The following is a 13,488-nucleotide window of genomic DNA, read 5'->3' as shown; positions in this document are numbered from 1 at the left end:
AGGCAGGTGGCTCATGCTGAAGATGGCTGAGAGCAGCTCCTCTGGCTGGAGCTGCGGCGACTCAGGACGAAGGTGGACGAGTTGCTTTTCTTGCTGACACTCGTCTCTCCGGGCCTGCTGCCCTTCAGGTAGCGGGCAGAGCAGCAGAGAAAGCGCTGCACAAGTTCGTGAAAGAGGTGGCCTGTGAACAGCATGTAGATCCAGGGGTTGCAGCAGCTGTTGAGGCTGGCCAAGAGCATGGCGATGATGAACGCAGAAGCTGCAGGGTGGGTCGGGAGGAAAGGAGAACAAGGGGTCACTCTGGGACCATCCCAGGCCTTCCTGGCTGTCCCTGCAATAGCAATCTCAGGTACCACAGGCTGGATCACAAGACGAAGTACCAAACAAGTACAGAATGTCCTTCTTCTACAGACTTGCTCAGGGCCCATTCCCCAGTTTAACTAGGGCTCAGTGCAGCCCTAAAGGTCCCTCGCCCTTTCTCTGAACTCCAGCTTCCCCAGGAACTGAAGGCCCCCTTCCTTCAGTGGGAGCTCTATGCCTCACAGCCTTCGTCCTTCACCCAGCAAATGCTTGAGTGCCTGCTACTCTGATACCAAAGAACACCGGCAGGGGTGGGCAGGCGACTCAGACCTCATTTGCATAGCTATTTGCATAGCTCAGCCGGTACCTATGACTATATCTAATCCCCATATCTCCCCGAGGCTTCAGTTCCTCCATATTTACACGGGCCAATGAGAATTCCCAACCTGCCTGGAAGCCAGCAAGATTCAAGAAGTACCAGGTTCACAAGAGTGTGCCCAGTAAGATGTGGTGGTTGTCAACATGTGCCAGGCACCCACTGGACCCAATCGACAGCAGAATGAAGGGACAAACTAATTCCTAGGTTCTTTCAAGCAGAGAGAATAAAAGCAAAATCTAGGTTTCTTTCACTGGCCTCAAGTCTGAATAATGGAGAGTGTGACAAGAGATGACTAGGTGACTTCTTTGGACACCCCGGGAGACAAGACTGTCACACTTGTGAGGAAGATCCCAGGAAGGGCTGGGCAAACCCCCTGGTTTTCTACCTTTTGGAAACACTTCCAAAACTCACCCCAGAAGTCAAGAGCTCAACCTGGAAAAGAGATCGCCCCTGGGAGGCAGGAGTGGCAGGACTTGGGTGTGGAGAACAGAGGCTTGCCAATGACGTCCCCAGCAGCCATGGAAGAGAAGGGGCTGGGAAGCCCGGGTGGTTCTTAGAGTGGAACCCCAGGGCTTCGCAGCTCCTGGAAACGTGGATAAAATGCAAGCCCTCAGGCCCGAGGGAGACACTCAGCAATGGCGGAACAGGCCCTCAGGCCCGAGGGAGACACTCAGCAATGGCGGAACAGGCCCTCAGGGGTTCTGAATAGCAGTCAAATGTAAGAGCAACTGACCCAGTTCATAAGTGTGCCAACTGGCACAGAAGCAACTACAATAAACAAACAAACAATAAACAAATAAATAAGAATAAATAAATTTAAAAATAAATGAATCTTGCCAAAAAATTGTTTTCAGAAATTCAAATCAGAACATCTAATCCCTAAAATTCAAACAGTAACAAAGAGAGAATAACAGAGGGAGAAAAGCCAACATGATCAGACCGCTTATCTTTATGAAAGAGGATTTTCTATTTGCTTCTGCTTGGGTAAAGAGAATGCAGGGAACAGTGGTGGGATGCCTTAAGGTTAAAATCACCCACAAGACTAAAAATAGACTATGGCCAAATCATAAAAGAGGCAAAAATCAATAAAGGCCAAACACAATAAAACAAACCATCAGCCCCAGAGAAGATGGAGGTGAAATGAGAGAGGGAATCTCATAGCCAGACCCCAAGGCACCAGCCTGTATTCTGCTGGGTATAATCAGAGCAGGCCTGATGAGGAAACCCGGCACTTCAAGGGCTCTCAAGTTAGAAAGTATTTGTGTGTTGGCACAATTCCCCAGCTGGAAAGTGCCATACCTGACCTCATGTGATGTGTCAGTCAAAACCCAACAGCACTAAAAACCCTGTGTAAAATTCCCTGTGGGCTGCATGTGTACAGTGTACATGTAGCGTGTATGAATTTCATGGTTAGACTCAGGTCCTACCCCCAAGACAGATCATTGCATAGGTATACATATACCAAAATCCAGAGAAAGACTTCTGGTTCTAGGTATTTTGGATATGGATCCTCTCCCTGCGTAAGCTTGGTGGGTCACCTGAAGCGACTGACATCGTGGCTTTGCATTTAGAATGACAGAAGCATGGACACATTGTCAGCCCAGGGCATGGTGCTTTTCCAACGGGATAGGACCATGCAGGCGGTCTGTGTCAGCACCTCTGCCCCAGGCTTCCCAGGAAGGTGCAGTTCCCAGAGCGGTCTGCAAGCTGGTTTACAGATGAAGGGAATGGGTGTTAGAGAAGGAAGGTGAACCCCTCAAGGGCACACACACACACACACACACACCATACCCACCCACCCAAAAGGAACAGAACTGGTTCCTTTTGAAAACAGGTTCTCATTCTTGGATTTTGAACAACCTCTTGTTAGCAGATCCAGCCCCAAAGTCAAGGCTGGCTGAACAAATGCACCCAGGCAGTGTGGACCACAGAGAATACCTCTGTTCTAGGACAAATACAGAGTCCTTAGAGGTGATTGCCTGGGACACCACTTAAATACCTCCAGTGGGATCGTTATCCTTCTCACCAATGACAGATGTGTCCACAAGCAGGGACCCATAGTCAGCAAACTATGGATCATGGGTTAAAGTCTGCTTGCACTGTTATCAATAAAGTTTTATTAGAATGTATCCATGGCCATCTATTCACTGGCTTTCCATGGCTGCTTTCAGGGGCAGAGTTGAAGAATCATAAACAAGACCTTGAATCCCAAAGCCTGAAGTATTTGTCATCTGATCCCATATGAAAAAAAAAGATTTAGGCAGTTCTTGGAGAGCCTGTTGGAGGGGTAGGTGTTAAAAGGTAGGTAGTTACTCAGGGTGCTGGAGGAGGATGCAGATGCCAGAGCAAGTGCACTTAGCACAGTGCAGGACCCAGAGGGTGAAGACCCTAGAGCAAGTACACTTAGGGCATGTGGGCCACAGAAAGAAGCCCCTCCTCACCCTATAGTTAACAGAATCAAATCGTGCCTTTGTTTCTGAGTCATACAAATCTGGGCAGGAACCTGGCTCCCTCTAGAGCTGTGTGTTCTTGGGGAAGTTACTCAACATCTCTGTACCTCAGTTTCCTCGTGAGATGGGAAGCCAAGGCTCCCCTCACAGGGATGTGGTGAGACTGACTTGTCTGACAAACAAGTGTGGTTCAGAATTCAAGTTCCTTGACAGCAGGCGCAGCCCCCACATCCTGCAATGATGGGGTGCACTTCATACACACGTTACTTTTGCAATCCCCAATGGAGTTAGCCTTCTGCATGGGAAACAGGCAGGCTTGTGTTCCCCGGGCTTGTGTGTCTGAAAATGTGAAGCACCCTGGGATGGGGCAAGATGCAGGACCCCATAACCGAACTTCTCAATGCTTCACAGCCATCTGGCTGTGTCTGTCACTGACTGGTTCCAGAGTGTGGGTCTTGGGCCAAGAAGGCCAGAAGACATGTAGATACTTGTGCCGGCTTAAAGGCCCACAGGGTGAAACTACACAACTCTACAAGCTTCTCAACTTCTGGTAGGCATAAGCACTTTGAGATGGGGGTGGGGTCTCGACTCCACCACTGAACAAATACCTCACAGTGGATACAAGCACCCTGGGCTCTCAGTGTCTTTCTCAGTGCCCTGGGCATATATGAAACTGTCCTCTCTGCCTTCCGCTTACCTACCAGCCTTGCAGCCTGGAGGACCAGGCCCACATTATCCCTTAGCTCGCTCCCACACTGAGATCCTGCCTATGTTTATCTTCTTTCCCAACTCACAGACTAGTTGTGTAAAGCTTGCAGGGGCATCTAGCCTACAGCTAGCAGGTTATACGTAGCCCAGGAAAGCTATGAAAGCAGACCAACACAGTCATAAACTTACTTAATGCATCCCATTAGTATTTTTGAAGCTTGACTGTGCACTACCCAAGTATGAACTCTGCCGATGACACCATCGTGTCTCAGTGTCACATAAATGTATGCTTTCAAATACTGCAGGCTGTGAATTGGACGTCATTGAAATCTAAACATGTAACCCAAGACAATTTTTTCTTTGTCCAGTGTTTCCCAAAGAAGTCAAAAGGTTAGACACATCTTCACTTTAGGGAGGCTGACTGACCTACCTCTGCCCTTAGGCACGTGCAGTAGGCTATAAGATGCTGCGATCCCACCCCACAAGAAGAGGATGCTGTGGTCCCACCCCACAAGAAGAGGATGCTGTGGTCCCACCCCACAAGAAGACGATGCTGTGGTCCCACCCCACAAGAAGAGGATGCTGCGGTCCCACCCATTCAGGAAGAGGATGATGTGGTCCCACCTCTTCAAAAATGGAATGCTTGTTTCAGCTCTTCAGGACTCAGAGCTTACTCTCCAGCTGCCAGAGTGCAGGCTGCTTAGGGCTCACAGTGGGGGGGGGACTCCTGCCCCCCCGGAACAAAGGAGTTACCACATTTCATGAATGCTTTAGTGATGTCATCAATGTCAGGAACCCAGCCTTCATCTATCTTTGTTGCAGAGATATCCCAGATTGCAAGATCCTGGTAAGCCTGGTCTCCTGTCACATTTCTCAGAAGACAGAGCCATCGTGAAGTGAGAACAGAGATAAGAGAGGTCCCGAGGCCAGGATGGAGGTATACACAGAAGTCACCTGGGGAGAGACACGCACAGTTCACAGAAGGAGACCTGAGCCTGGAGAATCTACCTAGAGGAGAGTGGTGTCTGGAATGCAGGCCCCTCCCAAAACCCCAGGTCTAAGCCCCTCCCTCCCCGAGTCCTCTCCAAGCCCTGTCAGCCCTCTGAGTGTTGTTTCCCTCATCTGGACACTGAAGGTCGCGCAGGAAAGAGAGGGAATGGAGAGGGTCTTAGGCTAGCGTGAAAAGACTTGCTGCTGCGGCGGTTGATGGATAAAGAATAAATGATGGGTCAGCTATTGTCATGTATTTAAGTCCATGGTCGGGGTTCTGATCAGAGGTCAGTTAAAGAGGCTGCCTTTCCTCTAATACTTCTCAAAAATTAAAACAGAGAAAAAACCAGAGCCCTCGGATTGGATGTACTCATGAGAGAGACTCAAGAGAATCCATTTGGAGAAACTTACATTGCCAGCTACGCCATTAGCCCAGCAGGGTAGGTTTCGGCAAACAGGATGAGCCGGGAAAGCCAGCTATAAGATCCTGCCTTCCTCTCTCCTGAAATAAAAATCTCACTCCTCCCATGCGCAGAGGCCCTGGCAGGTGCCCAGGCTATCAACCTGGTATGGCTGGTCCCTGCCAGCAAGGGACAATAAGAGGGAGTAATGGGCCATCCGCTTACCCGGAAGCCACCTGGGGGAGGAAGAGGCCAAATATCTCTCTATCCTCTGAATCCAATTCATTTATCCTTACCAGAGCCAAGCTGGCACTGGGGACCCATGTAAGCTCATCAGGTTCCTGGGCACAGCGATTCACAGACTGGGTGAAATGACCAGCTCTGAACTAAAAGGAGAGAGGCAGCATTTGGGGAGCGGCTGGACCAGCTTGGATCTGGGGACACCTGCGAGTGGGGGCTCCCAACGAGGTAGAGGCATGGGCCAAAGCAACCTCACATCCCTAGCCAGAGTCTGGTCCTAAGCACCGTGCACCCGACTGGAGAATTGCCCGCGCGTTTGCCTCAGGGTTGTGATTCACGGAGGGCAGGAGGCAGGAGGGCTGTGGAGGGACAACAGCCGGCGTTCTACCTCCACCAGGCCAGCTTTACTTACACCCCTATAACCTCCCTTTTTGGACTTCCGGGCACTCACTATGCCTTGCGCTCAGGGCCCAAATTAGCCCAGGACAGCTGGCAGGCAGCTGGCCACAGCCCCTACAGGCTGTGTTGTTCCTGAGACAACCCCGGCATTCCCACATAGTACAAACAAAGGCTTATGGCTCCTCTCCTCTGACTCACATCCACCAATCACTTCCTAAAATTCGCACCCAGGAAGCCAGACTCCTGGGCAAGGCCTCCCCCAGAATATGGAGAACCTGGGGGAAGCCCCTATTACCACACAGACTTGTGGGGTGTGGCAGGAGGTCTGTGAAAGGCTTTTCAAAATGTTCCTTCTAAATGTATACATAAATGTTTACATAAAGGTGGGGTCCCGGGAGATGCCACAGGATGCATCTTTGCGAAGACAGAGCTTTTACCACTATGATCCTTCTAGAACTCTCTGTGGTATAGTCGCTCCATGCATTTCAGGGCTGTGAAGAGTATCTAGGTTACCAAGGTTAAAATGGGTTTTGTTCGGGCTCTGGCCACATCTGGCCAACATGTGAGGCTGGTGTGCTGGGCTGAAGAAGAAAAGCCAGACCTCCCTGTGTATTCCACATCACCCATTCTCGAGGAACAGTTCATCATGGAAGCATGCAGGAGGCACGTGGCGGGCTTAGGGCACAGACTATGTCTTACAGTTCTGCTACTCAAAGGGTAGCTGGTGGCCGGCTTCATGGGCACCGCCCAGCATTACCTGTCCTATGCCAGAGATGCAGACTCTGAGGCTCCGCCCCTCCGTATGCCCAGTCACACCAGTCTTTTAACCAGAACCTCAGGGAATCTTGCACAGCTAAAATTCCTTCCAACTAGCCCAACTCATATGGAGAGAGAACAGGGAGAAATAATAAAGCAACTGTCTATGCTTTCAACTATGAGATGTGAACCTGCCTCTTTGTACAATAAGCTCCTATTCAGCCCTCAGAAACCTTTTCAAACACTGCTTCCTCTCTGAAACCCTCCGGAGTTCTCCCCCAGGGCAACAGAATCAGCTACCGCCCCTACGGAAAATGAATACTTCTAGTGTGGAATCATCCCACCATGTTCTCACTATTTTTTATACTTCTTGGCTGGAGACTCTGCCCCATTTGTGGCCATGCCCCTGGTTGCAAGCAGAGACTGGAAAATAGAAAGAGGTCGATAAGGGACTGACCTGAATTGAAGCATGAAATTAGCAGACAGGAAGTCTTGATAAACCGGCCGCCTCCACTAGCACATCGGAAAGGCAAAAAGACAATCTCCCTGTTAGATGACAGGACATGGCCTGCTCGCAGGGTGACTGGACTCAGATGCAATTCCCTCTGGGAAAATTAAGCTCACACTCAGACAGTGAGGTGAGTGGGGAGAGAGAGAACAAGCCAGAGGGATTGTTCAGGTGTGAGGTGTGGCCAAGAGGACAGAAGCCCGTCCCAGAAGCGCCACCTCCTGGCTATGTGTGGCTTGAAAGGAAAGCCACTGCTTCCAGTGGCTAGGACCCAGGAGCAAGCAGCCCAGGAAGAGGACACTGCAGACACCTGCTCTCTTCCTCGTTCCCTCACCAAGGGTTCAACTGCGATACTTCCAAGACCAGGGCTAGGTCCTCCCTGCTCCCACCAGCCTTCCCACTATGGGAAAGCAAGACGCTCACTCCTTCACCTTCACCCTGCTTCTCAGCATCCCAGGCCAGCCAGCTGCCACCCACTGCCACAGCCCACCATGCTACCCCTGCTCTCAAAACTGGTCCCACCTCTCACTGGCTCCCTAAGGCCCTGGTACTTGTTAAAATTTGCTTTTTATTTTTAAGAAGTAGACACTATATTAGGCTGAAGAGATGGCTCAGCTGTTAAAGTGCTTGCCTTAGAAGCCAAGGACCTGAGTTAGATCGCCAGCACCCATGTTGAGAAGCCAGCACCGTGGTACATGCTTGCAGATGGAAATGAAGACAGGATCTCACTGGCCAGGCAGCCTTGTTGAATTAGTGGGTTTCAGGACAGTGAGAGACAATGTTTCAAAAAACAAAGAGAAGGCACCAGAGCCACTGCATAAGGGTGACTTCTGGCTTCCATACACACATGTACACAAGCATATGAGAACCTACACGTACATATGCATAGTCACTTATACACATGCACCTGCTCTCACGTGAACACAGCATGTACACACACATACACATGCTACACACACGCAAGTGAACCAACACCCACACAAGCAAACACACAACGCATGCACATACACATGAACATACAAACACAGATATATGCCCAAATCAATACCTACATAAGCAAACACACAAGGCATACACAGACATGCACCACACCAACATGAACACACATACATACACAAAGACAAACAAAATCACACAATACCCATATGAAGACATAACACTTACACATACAAACACATGAACACACATGTACAGAGGTTCGCCCACAAGCCCACACCCACCCACATAAGCACACAAATAAACACACACATGCCAACATGAACACACACAAACACACCTTCATTTATGCACCCATACCCACATGAACACATGTGCATACACACAAACATGTACCAACACACACACACACACACACATGCAGATACTCACGTGTATACATTTGTACACATAATCAATCACATACACACAAGGTGATCTGTCCCAAACTACCAAGAGTGGTGAGGTGAAAAGTCATGCTTCTAGCCAAGAAGAAAAAGGGGAACACAGATAATGAGGGCTGGGGCTAAGGCAATTGCATTCCAAGCAATGGGGTGGGGGACCTGAAGTGCTGAGAGCACCGTGTCATGGTCGTAGTGGAACCAGCAAGGCAGTGTCTCCTCTGTCTCTATGGGTCTTCCATGGGGCCCACAAACCAGTATTTTGTCAAGGGCCCAGGAAATCCTTATGCTGAGGTTGTCCTCGGTTGGTACAGTGGGGTGCAGGGGAGCAATTCAGTCTGTTCATCTCCAGTGGGAGATGATATGGGGTCAGATCCTGGCCCTACTATTGACTCAGCACAGATCTTGAAGAGTTGTCTCTCTGAGCATCAGTCTCTTTGTGTTCAGGCTGGATACATCTAATGCTGAGTTTGGTGAGAACTAGAGAGTTCAGGCACACACAGTGGACACACAGGTGAGCATTTGTCTAACAACTCACTTAACCGGAACTGATACCCAGAAAAGGAGTCTTGCTCCATCATGGCTGTCATTCCTGTTGCTTAGACAGGAATGGGCCTGACACTGTGAGAGGCCCCAGTCCTACAGGTGGCAACAGGTCTCTGATAGGGACTTCCGTCAGCAGGGCCTAATGAAGTCTAGGGAATGATCCCCTTACAGCCCTGGCACTAAGAGGAGCCTTTGGTTCTCTTGGCTTCTAACTTGCCAGAACATGAGGTGGGGTCAAAGCAAGCAGGCTTCAGATCCAGTCCCAACCCAGGCTCTGCAAAGAGTATGCTGTGGCCCAGGCTTAGCTCCCCAATTCTAAGGCCTCCCAAGCTGCAGGCTAAGCATCCAGATCCAGGGACTCCATGCTGCCTTTACCTTCTCACTGCTCCCAGCCCACTCAGACATCTGTCAAACAGGAAAGGCTGTGCAGTGAGTCTTTTTTATACCATTAATCAAACCTTTGAGACCTGGAGGACTAAAGTCACTTGCAGCAGAACCCAGGGAAACAGCACAACACAAGCCCAAAGCACAGAAGTGTGCATAACCACCCTCCTCCAGAAGCCAAGACAGCCGAGACCTGTCTATCAGATCACGATGTATAACCTGCAGACCAAGCTGGAAGGTGTTCCAGGGCCAAGAAGGGAAAAGGCTGCCTGGTGTCCCTTTGCCCACCTTCCCTACGGCTTTCCCCAGGGCTAGGTTACTGAAAAGTCAGGCCCTCCAAGGTCACCACAGGCACTGAAGTGGCCTCATCCTCAGAGGTAGACACAGTGGGTCAAGGGACAAAAGGACCCCTGACCCAGCATCTCAGAGCCAGTTAGGACAGGAGGCAGGGCCGGATGCCAGGTGTGAGGATCAACTCTCATTTTCAACTTGACAAGATTTAGTCACTTAGTAGATACACCTGTGGACATGTCTGTGAGGGTGACATTTCCAGGTTTACACGAGGAGGGCCAACCAACCCCGAATATGGGTGGTACCATCCATAGGGTGGGGCCTGAACCAGATAAGGAGACTCCAAGCTAGACAGCAGCATCCACTCTGTCTGCCTTCTGCAGAGGATGCAATGTGACCAGCCACCTCACGTTGTGAGCCAAAATCAACCCTTCTTCTTTCCACTGCTCTTGTTACAGAGATAAGAAAAATTGCCAATAAAGCAGGTATCCCCCAGGTTTGCCCTTAGGAGTGCCATCTAGCATCTGCAGCCATTGGCATTGGAGATCCCTCTGTTCCACATGGGCTAAGAATCCTCCAGTTCCGCTGAGGAAGCAGCTAGGCCTGGGGCCTGGTTTGGGAACTCCCACTTCAGTCTCACACCTCCCTCAGCTCCCTGGCCGTGATCCTTCCTAAGAACCCTGGTTCAGGAAACTCCTTCCGAGCTCCTGCTCTGCCCACTCCCCCAACTTTCTGTATAACCCAGTAGACATACCTCCCTTTTCTGAACCATTGGAATATGTGAACAGAGGCCACACGATGGACAGAGTCCATATAGCATCTTCACCCCGTCTAGCACAGGCCCTCAGTAAATGCTGAGTGACCAGTGGTCCTGGCCACTACGGAGCAAAGCAGAGGGCCATGTGAAGGCGGGGTCTGTGCTTTCCAGGTCACCTGCCCTGAGAGCCTAGCTTCCCAAGCGGAGGGGTTTGGTGTTGGAAGCAGCGGTGTTTATATCCATAATACCATTTTGCACTATCCAGGGTTAGCGCAGCTAAGTCCTTTCTGCCAGGTCTGTGAAGACCAGACCCGCACAGATGTGGGCTGTGCTAATCTTCAAAAAAGATGTAAGGCAGGGCCACACATGATGACTGCTTCTGCTCTTTCCAAATAAGTCACGGGGACTGGTGAGATTGGGGGTGAGGCTGTCCGGGTGCTGCACCTGGTACCCAGCACAAACCACAGGCCCAGAGCCGGGACTGCTGTTTCCCAGCTCCCAGGTGGCTAACAAATTCAGAGCACTATCCTATAACCTCAGTGGTCTCCCAGGTGGGAGGCTCTTCCCTCCTGTGTGGCAACCACACTGCCTCCCCGTCAAGGCTGAGCATTGTCCTCTTGGCTCCCTTCCTCTCTCCCAAAATCAAGTCAGTCCTGGGCACCCCAACTCTGTTCCTGCCCAAGCCTGGGAGGTATTTGCCTCTCCGTGGCCTCTGCCTGGTGATAGGCTCTGCAGCTTGTCTCGGGAGACTCATTCAGCTTTCATTGGACAGCTCTTCCGCTTTCATAGGACCAAAGGTCCCTTCCTGGGGTCGACCCTATCCAAACTTAAAGTAGTACCGTTTAAAGTGAACTCAAAGTAGGAACCTGAGCCTGTGCTCTGGGTTGGAAACCCACCTCCATTCTGTCTCTCTGTGGGAAAGACAATCCCCTGCCTCAGTTTCCACCTCCATAAGAAGGATTTTCACCCTGAAAATTGTCCAAGGCCTGCTCTGGGGATTTTGCCTGCATTCTGGCAAGAGTTCGTACTTTCTTGGGCATTTCCATGCTGCAAAATCTTTAAGTCTTGGAGACTCAGAGAGGTTATCTCCTCAAAGTTTATGGACCAGGGGATGATGATGTCAAACCAGGTCATACCCAGGAGGACCCCAGACCTTTGAAAATACAGAGAGCAGAACTAGGGCCTACCCCTGCCGCCCTCTCCTCTCTCCACCCGCACTACCTTCCTTGGGCGCATTGACATCCCAGACGCTCCACATCTGCACGAAGAAGAAAGGTGTCCAGCACACGATGAAGGCCAGTACAATGATGAAGGTCATCTTCACTGTGCGGATCTTGGCCTTAGAGATGAGCTTGACGCTACTGACCCGAGCCAGCGCTGCACGCCCGGCTCCACCGGCCGCAGATCCCTCAGACCCCTCAGCTGCCGCCGCAGCCGCTGCCGTCTTGAGTCGCAGGTTCTGCCAAATCTTGAAGCTGATGAGGCCATAGCAGGCGGCCAGCACGATGACGGGCACAATGTAGACGGCAAGCGTGATCCACGTGACGTAGGCCTTGGGTCCCCAAGGCTGGATGAAGACAGCCCAGCAGTCAAAAACACCGTCCGCCACCTCGCGCAGCGAGAAAATGTGCACCTGCGGCGCGCTGGCCACCAGGCAGCCCAGCCACGTCGCCAGCACCGCCAGGCGGTCGGTTCGGCGTCGCAGAGAGCGCAGCGGCTGGCAGATGGCCAGGCAGCGGTCGAGCGACATAAGCAGCAGCAGGTAGGTGGAAGCGAACATGCCCACCACCTGCAAGTACTTGACCAGACGACACAGCAGGTCGGGCCCGTAGAAGCGGAAGGTGATGTCCCACAGCAGCTGCGGGAGCACCTGGAACACAGCCACCACCAGGTCGGCGATGCTCAGGTGCTTCATGAAAAAGAAGAGGCGCGAGTGCTTGTGGCGTGTGGTGCGCAGCGCCAGCAGCACGCACGCGTTGCCGCTCAGCGCCAGGAACAGAATGAGGCACAGCACCGCCACCTCCACGCGTGCCAGGGCCTCGTTGCGCTGCGGTGGCCCGGCTGTGAGGTTCCCCTCCACCCCCGGTGGCACTCCACTCCCGAGGTCCAACTCGATGCTCCAGTTGGCTGCGGGCGTGCCCTCCATGACCGTGACCGCGACAGCGAGGGAGCACCCGGCCTTGCTGCTCTTTAAAGCGTGGCTCGTGGGGCGGGGCCCGATGCGCTGTCCAGGTGTCTGCGGGAGCACCCGGGCACTGATCTCTCTCTTTCCGCCCTGAAACAAACCGAGAGGGCAATGAGAAGACCTTTGCGCTTCTTTTAGGACGCGTGTGGGGGGGAGTGCCTGGCCCCTTTCTGGTAATCTGAAGTTACCTGGGTCTCAGGACACAAGCCCAGCCACCGGGCTGCTCAGCCACCACCGCGGAAATCCCGGTTTGCCGGATCTCTTTTGAGTCTCTGCAAGATGCAGACCTCCTTTGAACCTCTGCAGATGCGCTTGAGCGTGGGTCCCGGGAAAGTAATAGGCTCCCTACCTGCGGAGAGAGGAGGCGCACGATTAACCGCTTTCCCCAGAGCAGGGACCCCACTCCTAGCCCCAATCCCCCTAGAGAGCCCCCAAACCTACACCTCTCCCCTCAGGACAGTAACACAGCCACCTCCTAATGGGCAGCCATGGCAGCCCCCATCTTGGTAAGCTTTACTCCAGGTACATCTTCCTGGGGTTCCCCAAAAGCTCAGCTCAAGCACATCCTTCTGCACCTTCTTCACATCCAAGACACTTAGCCCCGGGTCCCGGAGGGAGGGACTCCTGCCTATGAGCCTAGCACCCCAGGATGAAGGACTGCTATGAGAGGAACTTCTGGGGTAGCCACCTCTCACAGGATCCCCTAACCCGTAGCCTCAAAGCTCTGCTGTTTCGTCGTACGAACTGTCACTTTTAAGTCCCTCGGAGTACCCTGAGCGCCTTCGGGAACCAGAAGTGCGAGAGGCGCCAGAGCCTTC

At 52.0% G+C, this 13,488-nt stretch overlaps 1 protein-coding gene across 1 annotated transcript; it reads right to left on the bottom strand.

Annotated features, from left to right (window-relative positions):
• Window positions 1–11: 11 nt before the first annotated feature.
• Window positions 12–12,631, bottom strand: Oxtr (oxytocin receptor). Its single transcript, XM_038320827.1, has 2 exons — window positions 11,707–12,631; window positions 12–259 (listed from the first exon to the last, which is right to left on the bottom strand). Exons 1-2 carry the CDS (start codon window positions 12,629–12,631, stop codon window positions 12–14), a joined length of 1,173 nt encoding a protein of 390 aa, XP_038176755.1.
• Window positions 12,632–13,488: the final 857 nt, after the last annotated feature.

This window comes from Arvicola amphibius, chromosome 2, assembly GCF_903992535.2.
Source record: "Arvicola amphibius chromosome 2, mArvAmp1.2, whole genome shotgun sequence".
NCBI classification, from domain to species: Eukaryota; Metazoa; Chordata; class Mammalia; order Rodentia; family Cricetidae; genus Arvicola; species Arvicola amphibius.
This window is presented reverse-complemented; position numbering and strand designations above follow the sequence as displayed.

What these genes read in the sequence shown, in the direction of transcription:
- Oxtr (XM_038320827.1), bottom strand. Translation starts at nt 12,631, where the DNA reads ATGGAGGGCACGCCCGCAGCCAACTGGAGCATCGAGTTGGACCTCGGG. An exon ending in TGTCAATGCGCCCAAGGAAG is followed by an intron (nt 260 to 11,706) that starts GTAGTGCGGGTG and finishes CCCACCCTGCAG; the next exon opens with CTTCTGCGTTCATCATCGCC.